Raw genomic sequence first — 20,374 nt, 5'->3', positions numbered from 1 at the left:
CATTTCTCTCTAAGATCACATCAGTCTCCCCTCTTTCAGCTGAAAACCATTCCCCCTCGTCCTCTCCCTGCACTCCCTGATGAAGAGCCCCTCCCCAGCTTTCCTGGAGCCCCTTTTTAGTACTGGAAGCTGCTCTAAGGTCTCCCCACAGTTCTCTCTTCTCCAGGCTGAACAAGCCCAACTCAGCCTGTCCTCGAATGGGAGGTTCTCCAGCCCTTGGATCATCTCCGTGGCCTCCTCTGGACTCGCTCCAACAGCTCCATGTCCTTCCTGTGCTGAGGACTCCAGAACTGAACTCGGGATTCCAAGTGGGGTCTCCCCAGAGCAGAGCAGAGGGGCAGAGTCCCCTCCTTCCCTGCTGGTCCCACTGCTTGGGATACAGACCAGGACACAGTTGGTTTCTGGGCTGTGAATGCACGTTGTTGGTTCGTTTTGAGCTTCTCATCCCCAGCATCCCAAGTCCTTCTCCTCAGGGCTGCTCTCAATCCATTCTCTGCCCAGCCTGTATTTGTGTTTGGGGTCCCCGGTGTAGGACCTTGCACTTGGTGTTGTTGAGCTTCATGAAATTTTTGCTACACAAGCCCATTTTCTTAAATGATTTTTCTTAAGCCTTTCTTTTGTCTCCTCTGAAGGAAGAAGGGGTCACTTTTTCCATGCCGCTGACGTGAGTGATGATTCACCAGGGCTGTGGGAAGGTGCTGTTAGTGGCATTTGTAACCTGTCGAAATATTTGCCGTCTTCATCTTGTTGTCCTCAGGTGTTTTGTAGCCCCTGTGCCAAACAGTTGGGTACGATCATAGTTCAGAGCGCTCTTTAGATGCCTCCCAAGTGGGATGGACAGGAAGGATTGACTTCTTAAAGATTTTTATTTCCAGGGGGTGAAATAGATTGTATGTATGGGAAAGCATGTGCATCTTACTACAGGAAGGAAATGTGTCAGCACGTAGCAGAGATCCAGCATATGGCCTGTAAGCCAAGGGGCTTGTGCCTTGATCCTGAGCGCTAGCTCCATCTGAGTAAAAGACATGATGCTGGAATAGCATTAAAAAAACCCAGCAGGTTTTGCAAACCCTAGTAGTATCAGTGAGGTGAAGCCAGGAGTGGAACAGCATGGTTTATGCGGAAAGGTCAGGTCCTGGAGTGGGAGTTCCTGCAGCTCTTGCACCAGCTAAGAGCTTTGAACCTCATCATGGAGAAGAGATGAGCTGGTGAGGCCTCGACTTGAAGTGTTAAAGGTGTGACGATGCAGAGAGGGGCCAGGCAGCTTATCAGGGTATCCAACCACCACTTGGCTCTGTGACATCTGCTATGCTCTGGTGAGACCCCACCTGGACTGCTGCGTTCGGTTCTGGAATTGTCAGCACAGGAAGGACATGGAGCTGTTGGAATGAGTCCAGAGGAGGCAACGGATATGATCCGAGGGCTGGAGCACCTCCTGTACGAGGACAGGCTGAGAGAGTTGGGGTTGTTCAGCCTGGAGAGGAGAAGGCTGTGGGAGACCTTAGAGCAGCTTCCAGTGCTGAAAGGGGCTCCAGGAAAGCTGGAGAGGGGCTCTTGGGCAGGGAGGGCAGCAACAGGGCAAGGGGGAATGATTTTCTACTGGAAGAGGGGAGATTGAGATGAGATACTAGGGAGAAATGTTTTTCTGTGAGAGTGGGGAGGCCCTGGCCCAGGTTGCCCAGAGCAGTGGTGGCTGCCCCATCCCTGGAGGTGTTGAAGGCCAGGTTGGATGGGGCTTTGATCACCCTGATCCAGTGGGAGGTGTCCCTGCCTATGGCAGGGGGCAGAACTGGATGGGCTTTGAGGTCCTTTTCGACCCAAACCATTCTGTGATTCTATGTGTGCCCAAACTGTTTGCGCTTTTCAAGCACGGATGAAGATGTAGGTGCTCTGGGCTGGTCCTTGGAGATGGGGAGATGCACCTTCGGAGGAGTTGTGATGGGCACTTTCAGGGTGACTGGTCCAGTCCTTTCCTGTCTATGGTTTTGGTTTACTCCCTTGCCACCTGTAGCAATAAATTAACCTGCTCTTGGAAAGGAGTTTTTGGGGTGATCTGACAAAATGTAGGAAAGGGTGAAATAAGAAGATGCCTGATACTTCTTGGAACAAAATCCCCTGTTCCTTCTAAAAGTGATCCAGGTTGGCTCCAGAAGCGATGATAATTGGAACCTTCAGCTGCTCCTGCTTGGCTGGAGTTTTAAATCCTAAAGAAAGGATAAGAGTATCTTCGGGGAAAGCAAGGTGGGAAGGCAGAGGAGACACGACTATATGCACAGCCACATCCTGGCGGTGGGGGAAGAGCTGAAAGATGAAAAAGCTCATTGGTAATGATGCTAATTGAATGCGATGTTGCTGCCCTGTGTTCAGAGCTGGCTGCTGCTGTTGTCACCCAGCGGAGTGTAGCTGGCTCGAGCGGGGCCCTGGTGCGTGAGGAATGAGAGCTGACAGCCCCTTTTGCAGGGAAAAGCCAGATCGGTGAGGCCGTGCAGCGGTCCAGACAGGGGATGAGCTTGTGGTGCCTGCTTAAAAGCTGCTTGTTTGGTTTAGTATCGGGGTTGACAGGGCAGGCTTGCATGGACAAAGTAAGGTTTTGGAGTCTTTGCTTTTAAGATATGTTGAGTTTCAGTCTTGTGTTGATGATTGGATTGGAAGATCTCTGAGGTCTTTTCTAACCTTAATGATTCTATAATCCAATGTGCTTGGGAGGACCAGCTCTGGCTGAGCTTGACTGCACAAATGCAGGATAATACCTACAGCAACAGCAACATTGCCATCAAAATTAGAGTCCAATCATCTCCCACCCAACAACAGATCTTGCAAAGCACCCACTGGGTGTGCCGGCCTGGGCTAACAGCGTGGTCCCAGCTGGTGTGTTATTGGACCTGGAAGCAAATAAGTGGTGTTTTGTGTTGTTGCTATTGAGGGAGGATGGCAGGAGAAACGTGACTGCATATCTGAGGGGCACCGTGTGACTTATGAGGGTTCTGGGTGTGGATGCACATAGAATTGTAGAAAGGTCTGGGTTGGAACAAACCTTAAAGATCACCCAGTTCCAACCCCTGATGTGCACAGGGACACCTCCCACTAGATCAGGGTGCTCAAAGCCCCATCCAGCCTGGCCTTGAACACTTCCAAGCATGAGGCAGCCACCACTTCCCTGAGCAACCTGAGCCAGGACCTCCCCCACCCTTGTTATGAAGAATTTCTTCCTAATGTCTAGTCTAAATCTCCCCCCTTCCTTGCCTGGATGTGATGCTATGCAGGTGGGTATCAGGCCCCTAACAGCTTTGTGTCTCTCTGGGGTGAGAGCCCTCAGTCATGGAGCAGGCTGGGCATCCACCAGCCATGGTGCTTCTTGAGAAACCTAATATAAGTTTTTTCACATGTCTAAAAGCAATTTTTTGCAAGGCCACCTGCCACCCCAAGCTGGATATCCTGGAGCGTGAATGCCCAGCAGGTGTTATAGATCTGTTGGGAACATCCATGCTCCATGTAGCCAGAAACTGGATTGATTTTACTCAAAAGCAGTTTGGAAGACTCCTAAAGCAGTCATGGAATCATAGAATAGATTGGGTTGGAAGGGACCTTAAAGATCATCTAGCTTCAAAGTCAAGGACACTTGTACACTTAATATCCTGGGCTCCAATCTGAGATTTGCCACCAATCCCAGAGCATGGGTAAGGCTGTATCTAACCTCTTAGGCTTTGCTTGGTGAATTAGGTTTCCTATAATGTGGTGCTTGGCAATTTAAAAGCAAACCAGCTACCAACTGTTCAGTCCTATGCTGTTGTGTTTGTGTTTGAAGGTGTTCAACCAAAGAATGTGCTGAATTGTAGGGAACCCACTAGGACCATCGAGTCCAGTTCCTGTCCCTGCACAGGACAACCCCAACACTCACACTGTGGGGCTGAGGGCCTTGGCCAAATGCTGCTGGGATATTCTCAGGCTCAGCACTGTGACTGCTTCCCTGGGATCTGTTCTAAGGCTCTACCACCCAGTGCATGAAGAACCTTTTCCCAATGTCCAACTGAGCCTCCCCTGGCCTATCTTCCTGCCATTTGCTCAAATCCTGTCATTGGTGGCCAGAGAGAAGATCTCAATGCCTGCTCCTCTTCCTCCCTGTGTGAGAAAGCTGCAGAGTACGATGAGGTCTCCCTTCAGTCTCCTCTTCTCCAGGTTGAACATCCCAAGTACCTTCAGCTGCTCCTCATATGGCTTCTCCTCTAAACTCTTCACCAAATTCATGCCTGCCTCTGGACACTCCAGTAGCTTTAGATTCTTTTTTATACTGTTGTTGCAGTTTCTGTGCTGTAAAGCAAGGTTGTGTGGCAGGTTTTTTTCCTGGCAGTCTGTTTATGAGAGTTGGGAGCAGCCCTCGAGCCAGCATCGCTGCCTTTCCCTTTCCATCCTTTGACTTTGAGTTTGATGGAGGAACCTGAAAGAAGTGATGGTTCCTGTGCAAACTGCTGTCAGGAAAAGGACAGGAGGGGAAAAAGTACAGGGAACTGATTGCCCAGGGAAGTGAAACTGGTTGCCCAGAGCCGTGGTGGATGCCCCCTCTCTGGGGATGTTCAAGGCCAGGTTGGATGAGGCTTGGAGCTCCTGATCCAGTGGGAGGTGTCCCTGCCCATGGCAGGGGGATGGAACTGGGTGATCTTTAATGTCCCATCCAACCCAAATCATTCCATGATTCTATGAAATCCCACACATATTGCTGTCTAACAAGAACAGGTCTCTTGGTACCTGCCTGAAGGTAGAAATGGGGCTTAGAGGGAGGAGTTCAGTAGGTGTGAGATGCCCATTGACATCAGCAGGCCAAGGTAAGGGAGTTGCCGAGGAATAATTCTTGGCAGTGTTTGAGCAGAACCAGTTGCTGCATGCGCTCCCAGTATTTACCTGGAAATTTGGGGCTGCTGTTGGCACTCAGCTCTTTGTTTCTCATCCTGAGCTGAACATACATTAACGCTGAATGTTGCGAGGTCTGTAACTATGGTAATGGATCTACAAATGTGACCCTTTGTGCCTCATCTCAATGTTGGCATCATGGAGGTGCCTTGTGAGGTGGCACTGTTTTCTTCATAGTAGTAATTCCATGTCAGAGAGGAAATATAAATAAACTCCCCAAACAAAAGAAGCAAGGAAAAAATAATTCTTTCAAACATTAGAGCAGGAACAATAGGGTAGGATATCCACTCTCTGGGGAGAGGTAATGGCTGAAACCGATAGGAGCACAGTGCCTGCCCTACTCTGCTTTGTAATGAGCACAAATCTTTGCGCTACTGCGTATTATTTATAGCAAACATTATGGCAGAAGCATGTGTGACCTGTAGGCTCCCTGCTAGGGGAAGAGCTTTCCTGTACTGTCTTTGGGACACAATAGACAATTATTTAGACACTATCTTTGTCTCAAGATATAAACAATTAAATGCTGGTTACTGCTTTCTGTTCAGACTACAGGCAGCCGTGCTTTGTTTCTTCAGGATTTTTGGAGAAGGAAAAGGCTTTTAAGGGGTTCCTTGCGGAGAAATGTCATAGCTGTGAAGTTTGTGAGTATTTCTGTTAAATTGACTGATTTGGGACGCAAAGTCATGTCGCACGTGTCATGAAGTCGTTGCCTCCCAGCACAGAATCATAGAATCTCAAGGTTGGAAAAGACCTTTGAGATCATTAAGTCTGACCGTACCTGTCCATTACTAAAGTGTACCCCTAAGCACTTCTTCGTCTGCCCATCTTTTAAACCCGTCAAGGGATGGTGACTCCACCACCTCCCTGGGCAGCCGATCCAGTGCCTGAGAACTCTTCCAGTGAAGAAATTTTTCCTAATGTCCAATCTGAACCTGCCCTGGCATGACTTGAGGCCATTTGCTGATGAAGGATGGGATTGAGCAGCTTGATGTTGTTTGCCTGACTTTAATAGGGTGTGTATGGGTGGAGGCCCCTGAATCTGCCTGTGCTGTTGCATTCCAGCTCATCGCTGTGATGTTAGAGTACCTACAGCTGCCACTGGGTAGTAGTTAAATGTTCTTATATATAATTAACTACTTTCCACTGACTACTGAGCAGCTTAAATAATCTACATGTAATGGCAGACATTTCTGTATCATAATGGTGATGATGCCAACTACCTGAGAAGACTAGGGAAATAGCTCTTGTATATCAAAACATAACCTTGTGTTGGAATGTAGCTGCTTTTTCAGGTGCCTCATTTTGGTGTTGGTTCCTGTGCATCCTGGTTGCCAATATAGAATAGTTTGGATTGGAAGGAACTGACACATCCACAGCCTCCCTGGGCAACCTGTTCCAGGGCCTCACCACTCTCATAGTGAAGAAATTCTTCCTTATTTCCAGTCTAAATCTGCCCCTTTCCAGTTTATACCCATTGCCCCATGTCCTATCACTCCAAGCCTTTGTAAACAGCCCCTCTCCAGCTCTCTTGTAGCCCCTTCAGGTACTGGAAGGTCACTATAAGGTTTCCTTTGAGCCTTCTCTTCTCCAGGCTGAACAAGCCCAACTCTCTCAGCCTGTCCTCATAGGGCAGGTGCTCCAGCCCTTGGATCATCCTTGTAGCCTCCTCTGGACCTGTTCCAACAGCTCCATCTCCTTCTTATGTTGAGGATTCCAGAGCTGGACACAGTACTCCAGATGAGGCCTCACAAGAGAGGAATAGAGGAATGTACAACGTATTCTTTTGGATCTAGACAGTATCACCTTGGTTTTATTTTATGTATAGCAAAAGAATTCATAATTGCAAAAGAAAGACCTTATGAAAACTTGAAAGGTTGTGCAGAGGAAGATCAAAGAGAACGTACCCCCACTGATGGCTGGAAATGGGGATCACGTATCAACAGATGAGAAGAAGGCTGGGGTACTTAACAACATTTTTGCCTGTCTTCACTGATAACTGCTCTCTTCACCCCTCCTGGGTCATGGGACAGCAAGATGGTGACCAGAGGGGTAGACCCCCTCCCACGGTAGAGGAGGTCAGGTTCACGAACGTCCAAGGAACCTGAACATATATAAGTCCATGGGACCTGATGAGATGCATTCCAGAGTCCTGAGGGAATTGGCAGATGTGGTTACTGAGCCACTCTCCATGATATTTGAAAAGTCATGGCAGTCAGGAGAAGTCCCTGGTGACTGGAAGAAGGGTAATGTGCCCATTTTTAAAAAGGGAAGAAAAGACGACCCTGAGAACTACCAACCTGTCAGCCTCACCTCTGTGCCTGGGAAGGTAAGGGAACAGATCCTCCTAGAAGCTATACTAAAGCACATGGAGGACAGGGAGGTGATTAATGTCAGCCAGCACGACTTCACCAGGGGCAAATCCTGTCTGACCAACTTAGTGGCTTTCTATGATGGGGTAACCGTGGCAGTGGACATGGGTAAATTGAGGGATGTGATCTACCTGGACTTTGGTAAAGCCTTTGACACGGTCCCCCAGAACATCCTTCTCCCTAAATTGGAGAGATATGGATTTGATGGGTGGGTGGTATGATGGATAAGAAACTGGTTGGATGGTCGTATTCAAAGAGTAGTGGTCAGTGGCTCAAAGTTCAGATGGAGATCTGTGACAAGTGGTGTCCCTCATGGGTCTGTACTGGGACTGGTGCTGTTCAATATCTTTATCTGATATTGACAGTGAGAGCCGAGGGCACCCTCAGCAAGTCTGTGGGTGACACCAAGCTGAGTGGTGTAGTTGCCACACTGGAAGGATGGGATGTCATCCAGTGGGACCTGGACAGACTGGAGGAGTGGGGTTGTGTGAATGTCATGAGGTTCAACAAGGCCAAGTGTAAGGTCCTGCACCTGGGTCCGGGCAATCCCTGTTTTCACTACACGATGAGGGATGACGTGCTTGAGAGCAGCCCTGCAGAGGAGGACTTGGGGTACTGGTTGATGAGAAACTCTACATGAGCCGGCAATGGGCGCTCGCAGCCCAGAAGGCCAATTGTATCCTGGGCTGCATCAAAAGAAACGTGGCCAGCAGGGCGAGGGAAGTGATTCTGCCCCTCTATTCCTCTCTTGTGAGACCTCCTCTGGAGTATTGTGACCAGTTCTGGAATCCTCAACATAAGAAGGAGATGGAGCTGTTGGAACGGCTCCAGAGGAGGCTACAAAGATGATCGGAGGGCTGGAGCACCTCCCATACAAGGACACGTTAAGAGAGTTGGGGTTGTTCAGCCTGGAGAAAAGAAGGCTCAGAGGAGATCTTATAGGGACCTTCCAGTACCTGAAGGGGGCCAACAGGAAAGCTGGAGAGGGGCTATTCATAAAGGCTTCTGGTGATAGGACCAGGGGGAACGGGTATAAACTGGAAAGGGGCAGATTTAGATTGGACATAAGGAAGAATTTCTTCACCATGGGAGTGGTGAGGCACTCAACAGGTTGCCCAGGGAAGTTGTGTCTGCCCCATCCCTTGAGGTGTTCCAGGCCAGGTTGGGTGGGCCTTGGGCAGCCTAATTTAGTGGGATGTCCCTGCCTATGGCAGGGGGTTGGAACTAGATGATCTTTAAAGGTCCCTTCCAACCCTAACTATTCTATGATTCTATGCCACCACAAACCCAGTGCTGGTTAAATGGCCAAGAGTGGTTTTTCATCTGGGATTCATGGGTTGTCTGTGTGAGTCTGGAGAAACATTTAGCACTAGGCACAATGCCAAAGCCTTCTGGGCTCTGTGTGGAGCCTTGCTCTGAAATACAGCTTCAGTAGCAACTAGTCTGTTACAGCTTCAACCTTTGATTCCAATTAACACAGGCTTTTACAACTCGGTTTTCTTCTTGAGTTTCTCCTGCTAAAATTTTCATGAGAAGTTGGATGATGGTGCTCACCCCAGTTTTGTGCAGGTGCCACAGGTGTGAAGCTGTTGCTGGCTTGGTAAGAAGCTTCTAGGGCTGAGAGTGGTTACAGAATCATAGAATCATGAAATGGTTTGTGTTGAAAGGGACTTTAACGCCCATCCAGCTCTGCCCCCTGCCATGGGCAGGGACATCCCACTGGATCAGGGTCTCAAAGCCCCATCCAACCAGGCCTTGAACCCCTCCAGGGATGGGGCAGCCACCACTGCTCTGGGCAGCCTGGGCCAGGGTCTCACAGGGAAACATTTCTTCCTAAGATCTCATTTCAGTCTCACCTCTTGCAGATGAAAACCATTCCCCGTCATCCTGTCCCTGCACTCCCTGATGAAGAGCCCCTCCACAGCTTTCCTGGAGCCCCTTTCAGGACTGGAAACTGCACTAAGGTCTCCCTGGAGCTTTCTCTTATGCAGGCTGAACAACCCCAACTCTCTCAGCCTCTCCTTGTATGGAAGGTGCTCCAGCCCTTGGATCATCCCTGTGGCTTCCTCTGGACTCACTTCAGGAGCTTTGCGTCCTTCCTGTGCTGAGGACTCCAGAACTGAATGCAGGGCTCCAGGCTGGGTCTCACAAGAGGGGAGTAGATACATCATTACGCCATTCCATCAGGTCCACCAGGCCCTGATGAGGCTGTGCGTGTTGGCAGTGAGCAGGCCCCTTCCCTGGCAACATCAACACATGTCCAGTTTATCTGACAGAGCAGCTGAGCAGATCTGTCTCCCCCTTGGCCAGAGGCAAAACGAGTCTTCTGCTCTAATTTCATTGTGTTTAGCCATCGCACAAACTCTAAAGCTCCCCAAAATGGGAAGGAAGTAGTGTTTAAATTATACATGAGTGAACTGATTTACTCAAGCCGAGTTCTGAGTTCCATCCTTATGAATACAGGGATGGAGCTGTCTGTTATACATCCATCCGTCTGCTCGGGGACTACTGAATTAACAGAAACACAAATGCAGTTTCAGTACTGTAAAAGCTTTGGCTTAAACCAGTGAAAACTGCAGGGCAGGTGCGCTCTGCCACAGGGCAAGCGGCAGATTTGCCTGGTGTTAACATCTCTGGTAAGTTGCCCTCAATGATGGAGCAAGGTCATTGCTGCCATTGACATCTCAGAGCTTCAGTAAGGGCTGCCCATTGCTGACTGGAAGGGGATTCAAACTGCTCTTCTGCTCCTAACAATGGGATTTAAGTTCCTGTGTAACCTATTTTGCAGAGCCTGTAAAATGCTGGTTACGTTCTGTGGTCACTTCCTACGGGCACTTGCTCAGCGCTCCTTGGGGAGCCCGGCGCCGGAAAGCCATAACTGCACTTGCTAATGGCCTGGAGATCCCTTTTGCAGATGTTTCACCTGAGTCTCTTCTCCATGTTCCTTCCACCTCTTTTGAAACAAACTTAACATGCAAGCTGCAGTACTGCCATGCTGGCTGAAGCTCAGCACCAAACCATCCTTCTTGTTCCATAACCATGTCCCGTCAACAGGAGATGCCCAGTTTTTTTAGGGGCTGCAGCAGTTTGTGGTGCAGGTTGCTGTGAGCTGGGGATCTGCTGGTGGGGATGTGCCAGGCGGGTAGGAGCTCAAGCTGCCTCCTGCCTGCAGCATGTGGGAGCGTGCGGCCAGAGCGTGAGGGTGGCTTTGCAGTTGATCCTTTGGAGTTGCACTGAGGGAGGCTGAAACGTCTGCAGAGACATAAACAGAAAGGGGGCGAAGTCACTATTCTCTCCCTATTTATTTGACCTAAATACACTGAAGTAACTGCACCCTCATGAAAGAGATAATTTCCTGACGCTGGAGAGCTTAACATCTGTTTCCTCCCATTTTTTTTTTGGTGGTAGAACATGGTAACGGAAGAACTGGTGGGGTTTTCTTTCCTCTTTTTCTTTTGTATAGCAAGAGGCGCTGCATGCTTGGGCTAAATACGCTCTCCGAGAGCAGACGAGTTTCTCTCAAGGGTTATGTGATCATTTGTTCTCTATTTTCTCTCCTTCCTGCCTCCCCTTGCCCCTCCTGGAGAGGAGCGGATACACCGAAGCCCAGGCAGGACTTCCTTAGCTCAGCCATGCCTTCTGGCAGGCTGCGCTGTGTGCCCTCTCCCCATCACCCCCCTTCCCCGAGAAACAATGGCCAAAGGCTCCTTCTTGTTTGTTGTTTTGTATTCTGCAGAGGAAGAGTGAGTGGAAGATCATGTCCCGGGGGCCCTCGGTGCATTCCGTCTCCGGCTGCAAGGTTGCCAGTGCCTTTGCTGTGCCGTCCCCAGGCCTTTAGTGCAAACCAGCAGCACCGTGTGATGCTGGTGGTGGCCAGTGGGTTTTGGAGCAAGTTTGATGCTGCTGATAGCAGGAATAGGGGGATGGAGAACCTTGGAGGGGAGTCTAGACTCGTTGCTCCATGGCAAGACCAGATCCTGTCCTTTGAAAGTCCAGCATAGTGCCAAGAGGAGCTGAGCTTTTGTACCAACTATTTCTGACGTGGCTTGAACTCTCTTGTATGCTGCTGCTATCTCCTTTGCAGTCGGGCAGTAGTGAGCCTCAACCCTCTCTACCTGAGCTCCACAACCCTAAAGGTTGATGTCGGGTCTCTCCAGGCGCTTTTTGCCGGAGGCTCTAGGGTGAAGAGCACGTTTCTCATGTGGTCATGTCCAAACTAGGCCAAGGGCTACATAGTGCCAGTTTCTTCTTTGATCTCTTGAAAGACTTGTTGCTCCTCGGGGCCGCAGCTGAGATAGCTCTTCTTTTGGGTCACTTGACAAAGGGGATTTACAAGTTGGCTTTAACCTAGTAAAAGAATATGCGCTCTCCAGAACCCCCACAATGCCCAGGGATGTTAATGGCTGGGTTCCCTTTTGTTGACTGGTGGGAACATGGGTGATATCTTCTTGAGCGCATCTGTTGGGATTTACACTCTGCCACGTAGGGATTGATCACCGTTGACAGCGGGGGGAGGGATTGTCCCGCTCTGCTCCCCGCTGGGGCAGCCCCACCTGGAGCACTGGAGGCAGTTCTGGGCATATCCAGACAGGATAAAAAGGATCTAACGCTGCTGGAGAGTGTCCAGAGGAGGGCATGCAGTTGGGGAAGGGTTTAGGGGGGAAGAGTGTAAGGAGCATCTGAAAGCATTTGGGCTGCTCAGCCTGGAGAAGAGGAAGCTGAAGAGGAAACCTTATTGCACTCTGCAGCTTCCTCACCAGGGGAGGAGGAGGAGCAGGCGCTGAGCTCTTCTCTCTGGCCACCAAGGACAGGACCCGAAGAAATGGCAGGAAGATGTGCCAGGGGAGGGTTAGGTTGGACATTAAGAGAAGGTTCTTCCCCCAGAGGGTGGTGGAGCCCTGGAACAGCTCCGAGGGACGCAGTCACAGGGTCAAGCCCGACAATATTGCAGAACCATTTGGCCAATGCCCTCAGCCCCGCGGTGTGAATGTTGGGGTTGTCCTGTGCAGGGACAGGAGTTGGACTCAATGGTCCTAGTGGGTCTCTTCCAGCTCGGAACATTCTGTGATTCTGTGGTGTGTTCCTGTGTGGCATTCCCAATTAGTTGTTTAACCTTACAAACAGTGATCAAAATCAGGCTCATGACACAAGCTGGTATGAGCAGTCTGATTGTACGAGGATATGTAATCCCTCGCCACCTCCCACAGAGACCTGTGCCTGGCCAGTTCCAGAGAAAGAGATGTCTGGCCTCTAAACCCCCTCTTTCCCCTTTTTATTGCCGAGCATGACATTATGTGGCATGGAATCTCTCATTGGTTAGCTCAGGTCCTCTGTTTGGATGTGACCTCTCCCAGCCTGTTGTGTACCCCTGGTCTATTCACTGACCGAGTGAGAAACAGAGAATCATAGAATCATTAGGTTGGAAAGGACCTTAGAGATTGTCAGCTCCAACTGTACTTGTCTACTACTAAATCATGTCCCCAAGCACCTCAAATCATGGAATGGTTTGGGTTGGAAGGGACCTGAAAGCCCATCCAGTTCCAACCCCACTGCCATAGCAGGGACACTTCCCACTGGATCAGGGGCTCCAGCCCCATCCAACCTGGCCTTGAACACCTCCAGGGATGGGGCAGCCACCACTGCTCTGGGCAACCTGGGCCAGAGCCTCTCTACTCTCACAGGAAAGCATTCATCAAGGAATTGGGTGATCTTTAAAGTCCCTTTCAACCCAAACCATTGCATGATTCTATGGTAAAATCCCAAGGAAATGGCGCTGAATGTGTTACAGACGCTTCTCTGGCCATGATTCCTTCTCCAAATTCTTTCCTTTGTATTGCGTTATTGAAATCTTTAAGAAAGACCTCAGTGCTTTGTATCTCATCCATGATTGCATAACATTTCCATGGCAACAAGGCTTTTCTTGAATGATAGTGGTGGGAGTAGTAGCAATTTTGCTCCTTTCAAGTGTCATCTATCAGACAGATACAAGAGCAGAAATACTACCACGGGTGCCGGTGACACCTGCTGAAGTTACCAGTTCTCACTAAATCCAGCTCAGGCAATCTCAGCTGTCACATGCCACCATTCAGGGACTGACTTTTCTTGGACAGTCTTGTTCTTCTGCGCTGGCCTTTGGGAGATTGACAGGAATTATCCACTACCATTGAAAATAAGGGTGGTGCATGCTGACCGAAGGCAACAGGAGAGTGAGACTAGTGAGCTGCAAAAGTGTCAATTAGGAAAGGTCTGATCCAGGTTGAAATGAATTTTCTAAGGTTTTCAGGAGGTCTCCTGATAGAAGCTATCTTTTGCTCAACAGATGAGGAAAAGCCTCTCTCTCCTCTGTGCCTGCATCCCTCCACAGCTCGCACTCACAAGCCTCTTCCCTTTCAATCTCCTTTCTTCATGCAGGATCCACCCAGCCAAAATCAATAAAACATAAAGCTTGAAAGAGAAAACAAAAGAAATAGGGATGTTTTGGGATTTTGGGGTTTTGCTGCCAGTTGGCTGCAGAACTTGGAACTACTCAAAAGCTGGGTTTTTTTTGTTTTTTTTTTTTTTCTTTCACTCCTTCCAATCCATTCAAATGTGTTCCTCGCTAAATTACAGTAAGGATGGCTGTGAATAACTTGCAGACCCAGCTGGGAGTGAGGCACTGGTCTCCTTGAGCAGCAGATGCAGGAACAGTCCCGCTAAACCCTTGGTTCCTGAGGAACAGAAGCTTTCTGTGGTCTCCATATGGACCCAGGGCAACACAGCTCTGCTGTGGATTTGTGCTGTACGGTTTAGGTGGTGGCAGGTGTTGCCGAGGCCCCAAAACAGGCTTTTGCCTGGGGAAGGAGGTTCTCTTTCCAAGTCTTTGCTGTGGTGAGTACAAAAGGCAGTGGGCTGAGTAAATAGATGGCCAAAGTAGAGCAAGGTGGCATGCACGGAAGAAAATCGCTGTACAGCCGTGTTGTGTAGTTTTACGGGTGTGTTTGGTGAGGTACTGAAAGGGGCTGCAGGAAAGCTGTGGAGGGGCTCTTGATCAGGGAGGGCAGGGACAGGATGAGGAGAACGGTTTTCCGCTGCAAGAGGGGAGTCTGAGATAAGATCTTAGGGGGAAATGTTTTGCTGTGAAGGTGGGGAGGCCCTGGCCCAGGTTGCCCAGAGCAGTGGCGGCTGCCCCATCCCTGGAGGTGTTTGAGGCCAGGTTGGTTGGGGCTTGGAGCCCCTGATCCAGTGGGAGGTGTCCCTGCCCATGGCAGGGGGTGGGACTGGATGGGCTTTGAGGTCCCATCCAACCCAAATCATTCTCTTAGTCTGTGATAATGTTTTTATGAGGGGAAAGGCTGTGGATGGAGTCTTCTTGGACTTCAGTAAAGCCTTTGACACAGTTTCTCACAGCATTCGGCTTCAGAAACTGTCAGCCTCTGGCCTGGACAGGCACACGCTCTCCTGAGTTGGAAACTGGTTGGATGGCCGGGCCCAGAGAGTGGTGGTCAATGGAGTTAACTCCAGCTGGAGGCCAGTTACAAGTGGGGTTCCTCAGGGCTCAGTATTGGGTCCAGCCCTGTTCAATGTCTTTATCGATGACCTGGATGAAGGCATTGAGTGCACCCTCAGCAAGTTTGCAGATGACACTAAGCTGGGTGGAAGCATCGATCTGCTGGAGGGTAGGGAGGCTCTGCAAAGGGATCTGAACAGGCTGGACTGCTGGGCTGAGACCAATGGGATGAGATTCAACAAGGCCAAATGCTGGGTCCTGCACTTGGGGCACAACAACCCTATGCAGCGCTACAGACTGGGGGAAGAATGGCTGGAGAGCTGCATGGAAGAGAAGGACCTGGGGGTGTTGATTGACAGCCGACTGAACATGAGCCAGCAGTGTGCCCAGGTGGCCAAGAAGGCCAATAGCATCTTGGCTTGTATCAGACACAGTGTGACCAGCAGGTCCAGGGAGGTTATTCTCCCTCTGTACTCGGCATTGTTGAGACCGTATCTTGAGAACTGTGTTCAGTTCTGGGCCCCTCACCACAAGAAGGATGTTGAGGCTCTGGAGCGTGTCCAGAGAAGAGCAACAAAGCTGGTGAGGGGCTGGAGAACAAGTCTTATGAGGAGCGGCTGAGAGAGCTGGGGTTGTTTAGCCTGGAGAAGAGGAGGCTGAGGGGAGACCTTATTACTCTCTACAACTACCTGAAAGGAGGTTGTGGAGAGGAGGGAGCTGGGCTCTTCTCCCAAGTGACAGGGGACAGGACAAGGGGGAATGGCCTCAAGATCTGCCAGAGGACATTCAGGCTGGACATCAGGAAAAAATTTTTCATGGAAGGGGTCACTGGGTACTAGAACAGGCTGCCCAGGGAGGGTCTGGAGTCCCCTTCCCTGGAGGTGTTTAAGGGACGAGTGGATGAGGTGCTGAGGGACATGGTTTAGGGAGTGTTAGGAATGTTTGGACTTGATGACCCAGTGGGTCCTTTCCAACCTGGAGATTCTATGATTCTATGATTCTTTTTCATAGCTATGGGGATGTTCATAGAACAGTGAGAGTCATTCAGATGACAGAGCAAGTGAGGTTCATGCCTGTGTGTCGTCGCACTGCAGTGTGACCTCCTGCTCTCTGTCCTTGGGAGAAACAGTTTCCCATTGTCAAACCCATGTCTCTGGGGTTGAACCCCTTCTTGCTCCTGCTCTTGCTCTCACCTTCTTCCTGAAAGTAGGATTGGGAATCTCGGAAATTGAATGCAGATTAGTGCCTGGCATGCCGCAAAGGTGGACAGCAAACCCAGGATCACCCTGTGAAGCTGTTACAGTGAGACAAGGCAGAGGAACACCGGTGGAAGGATCTTTACAAGCAGGAGTATTCCCCAAGAGGGTTTGGAGTGTTTTCTGCTGCTGTTGCCTATGGAATACTTTTAGTTTTAATCCCTTTCACATGGGATGGAACTCATTTGAGAGAAACACATGCATTTTGTATAGTGTTGAGTGGTGGCCAAACAGCTTTCATCTAGCAGTTGAGTTCCAGCAAGGGATTCCCACACTGGTGCTATAGCAATGGTAGAAAAAAAAGTGGGCTTGGATATTCCATGAGTTTTCTGATTTTGTAATATTTTAAAATTGCATTGGTTCCAGGAAAAGGCTCATCCTGACTTTTGTTGGAACGTCTGTCTGAAGAGATGGAACTGATAGTGAGTGCATTGCCGGTTCCTGGCAGATGACAGCAACATGTGCAGGGATGCTTTACTATAATTTCTCCTTTGCCTCTCTGTTCTGTACTCTGAAGTATATAAAGTCCTAGCGAGTTGCAAAATGAAGATGTGACTTACAGTATTCTGTGTATAATTTACAGCTCCCAGAAAGGAGATTGGAGTGAAGTGGGTGCTCATCTCTTCTCCTAAGTAACAAGGGGTAGGATGAGGGGAAATGGCCTCAAGTTGAACCAGGGCAAGTTTAGATTGGATATTAGGAAACGTTCCTTCACTGAAAGAGTGGTGAAGCCCTGGCAGAGGCTGCCTAGTGCAGTGGTGGAGTCTCCTTCTCTGGAGTGGTTAAAAAAGCATGTAGATGTGGCACTTGGGGACAGTGGTTTGTAGGTATGGTGGTATTGGGCTGATGGATGGCCTTAGAGGTCTTTTCCAATCTTAATGATTCCATGATTCTATGTGTGGTAATTTTATTAATGCAGGAAGTCTATTTGCAGTCACTAAACCTTCAGTCATGTAAATCAGATTTCAGTTACTTTAAAATTTATGAGGTTTCGGAGTCAAATATCAGCCTTGGTAAAACCAGTGGCAAACGCACCACTGCTCCTGGGGTAAGATTTGACCTGTGATGCTTTAACATATGTGTCTTCTAAGAAAAAAATCCTGCTCCTAATTGTATTCCTTTGGTTGTCTTTCCTAAGTTTTTTCAAGAGAACAATGTGAAGATGATGCCTCGGTGACCCCCGATACCAACTTGTGCATTGGGACGATGGAAGTCCTCGAGGGCTGCCGGCAAACTGTTCGCGTGGCAGCTCCAAATGGATATGCCAACAGGCTTTTCCAAGGCAACACGGAGGAAGGGAGTATTGACATGTTGGAGAGCTGCAGTGCTGAGCACTGCACCTCCAGTGATGCAATCCCCAATGAACAGGAGGAAGCACCCAGGTATAAGAAGACAACCAAGGGCAGCAGGATCTGGAATTTTGTTAGACGGAGGAAAGAACTTTCTGCAAATAAAGGAAGACCTCAGTCCATGATCCTGCTAGGAGTTACATCTGAGGTCTCAGAATTAAAAAAAACATCCTTCATGGACAGGATAAGGCCATTAAAAAAGGGAAGAACTTCCAGGGTGCCTAAAAGTGTGGATTTGAGAGCATCCAGAGTCCAGGATGCTTGTGACCCTGAGGAGGACCATCATGGCAGTGCAGGACAAAGAGCTGTTTACAGGGTTAGGAAACTGAGTGACGGTCGAAGGCCGTCCCGCCACTCGTATGCAGGGTACATTGATGATTTGGATTCTTCTTTTGAAGACATAGAGCTGAATATCAGCATTCCTGACATTGATGCCAGTGAAAGTAGATGTCTCAGGGATATTAGCGCCAGGTTACACAGGGAAGATAATGACAGTAATTGCCAGAAAACACCAGCCAGGAGGAGTGAGTCTCTAAATTTTGAAACCTCTAAGAGTCCTGCAATTACAGAAGGGGACCATCAAAGGAGGTGTCCTGTGCCCTCCCAGGAGAGCAAGAGAGGAAGGAGCTCTGATGTCTGGAGCTATCTGAAAGGGATTTCGTTAACCAGCAAAGATAACTCAAAGCTTGCAGACCAAAGGCTTGAAACCAATTTCCAGAACTTAGAAAATACAACCGATCATTCTCCTTCTGATTTTGACTTTGATACAAGATGCGAGGAGAATCTTAGCCAGCGGAAAAAATCCAACAGTACAACCAAATCCACTCACTTTGGGGGTGTAGTGAGGTTCCTAACCAGCGTGGCCGAGGCAGCTCGGAGGCTGCGAGGCTCCTCTAGGGCATTTTCGCCTGATGAGAAAAGGCCTCAGCAGAGTCTCCGAAGCTGGAGGCAGGATGTTGCCTCCCACAAAGTGGCCTTGGTTATTGAGAATGAGAGTGCGAGGGCCTTTTGCACAGTGGGAGCGTGTCTGCAGTCCCGGATTCAGGGACGTGGGATAATCTGAGCTTTGAGAGTTTGGTGGGGAAGGAGCCTGCACAGCACTGCAAAACCACAGAATTGTCAGAAGACATTGGTTCCCCTGCCTTGAGCAGTGAGAACGATAGATTTAATGGGACATCACTCTCTCCTTTTGGGCCAGAACCATCCATCTGCCATCTACCAGAGCTTGCAGATGACTCTTTCACTGACTTCAATGCCTAAAGATCCCCTGAGGATCTGACTGACTTCCCACAGACGACTTTAGCTAAACAAATTGAGGACTCAAGCAATACTCCAGAAAAGGCACAGGTCCTGGGCAGAGACCTGCCATATTCTCAAGGTCTTCCTGAGAATAATTCTGCATGCTGTGGAGCATGGGCAGTTCTCCAGCTGCAGATGGTGACTGTTCTGCAGTATCTGAGGCACCGGTCCACCTTCCTCAGACACCCTTGACTAAACTCGATACCAAGGACATGGCTTGTGCTCCAGTGGTTGCTGAAGACACGGACCCGTCTCCAGCAGTGGCTCAGGAGCTTTCAAAGACAGAACTGGATGTGCAGGACTTGAGATAATCCTGAGCTGCCTTTGCAAGACTTGTCTCAAGGTGAGCTGGGGATTGAGGGCTCGGGCAGTACTCTGGGAGGAGACACAGGTCATGGATGGGAACCTGCAATGTTCTCAAGACCTTCTTGAGAATAATGTGGATGCTGTGGACATGGGCTGTTCTCCAGCTGCAGATGGTGACTGTTCTGCAGTGACTAAGGCTCTGGTCCCCTTCCCAGTCAACCCTGACAAAACCTGATACCAAGGACGTGCTTGTGCTCCAGTGGCTGCTAAAGACACAGATCCATCTCCAGCAGTGGCTCAGGAGCTTTCGAAGACAGAACTGGATATGCAGGACTTGAGTAATCCTGACTGGCATTTGCAAGACTTGTCCTCAGGTGACTGGGGATTGAGGACTCGAGCAGTACTCTGGAGGAGACACAGGTTGTGGACAGGACCCTGAACTTGTTCTCAAGTTCTTCCTGTTAATACTCTGGATCCCATTGACCTGGGCTGTTCTCCATTGGCTGATATTGACTTTTCTGTGGGGACGTTTTTACGTTGTGCTACAGCTGACGGATCAGTTTTAGAGCGGACTGATTGCTGCATTAAAAAAACGTGGAACCAGCTTCATTTGTAGAACACACTCTGTAGAAATAACAGATGGAGGGGATCAATTTGACTGTGACGATGAGTGCCGGCCATTCCAAGTGCACATCTCTAGAATTCTCTCCTCAGGACGGCTCAAGAATGGAAGGTATGAGTAACTTCCCTTTAATTTTTTACTAGGTGTCACAGTTTAGCCCTGGCCCAGCCAATTTTGGAAGCTAAAACTGAGCAAGTTGGGCTCCAGTTCCCTCTCCACTGCCCCCAGGGAAAGAGAATGGAAAGTAAAACTACCAGCTATAATGAAATGATAATAATAATGATGATGAAAATAACAAAAAAGTAATAAAATGTATACAAGTATATGACATTGCACCCTTAGCCCTCAATGACTGCACATCACCACAGATGCCTGCAGAGCAGACACAAGGGAAAGGGTCTGAGGCTGGGAAGGAGCTCGGCTCAGGAACTGGGTTCGGGAATGTACAGATCAGGGGGCAAACAGACAGACGGGATCTGTGTTGGATGCTGACCATCAAAGAAGAGAGTGAAACCCTTGCAATCCCTGAGTTTTATTCCGAGTATGATGTGTGTGGGGTTGAATCCTCTGTTGATCAGGTTGGGATCACCTGTCTTATCCACCTCTCCCTGCAGATGCGACCTTTTGTCTCCTTGAATTTCAGCTTCAGAAGTTTGTGATGGTCTTGGTTTCTATAGGGATAGGTGTAGCAAGGGCCTCATCTGCACCCAAGTGCCCTGTGTTAACACTGCTAGAGATAAAAGCGTCTGAAAAACACGCAGTTAACTTCCAGAGAATGAAGT

At 49.3% G+C, this 20,374-nt stretch overlaps 1 protein-coding gene across 1 annotated transcript; it reads left to right on the top strand.

The window, feature by feature from the left end:
• Positions 1 to 5,526: 5,526 nt before the first annotated feature.
• On the top strand, positions 5,527 to 19,696 carry LOC128853144 (uncharacterized). Its single transcript, XM_054075548.1, has 2 exons — positions 5,527 to 5,546; positions 17,155 to 19,696. Exon 2 carries the CDS (start codon positions 17,223 to 17,225, stop codon positions 18,426 to 18,428), a length of 1,206 nt encoding a protein of 401 aa, XP_053931523.1. The 5' UTR covers positions 5,527 to 5,546; positions 17,155 to 17,222; the 3' UTR covers positions 18,429 to 19,696.
• The last annotated feature ends 678 nt before the right edge of the window (positions 19,697 to 20,374 follow it).

Source organism: Cuculus canorus, chromosome 10 (assembly GCF_017976375.1).
Source record: "Cuculus canorus isolate bCucCan1 chromosome 10, bCucCan1.pri, whole genome shotgun sequence".
Classification (NCBI taxonomy): Eukaryota; Metazoa; Chordata; class Aves; order Cuculiformes; family Cuculidae; genus Cuculus; species Cuculus canorus.
The sequence above is the reverse complement of the archived record's forward strand: the minus strand, read 5'-3'. Positions and strand labels throughout refer to the sequence as shown.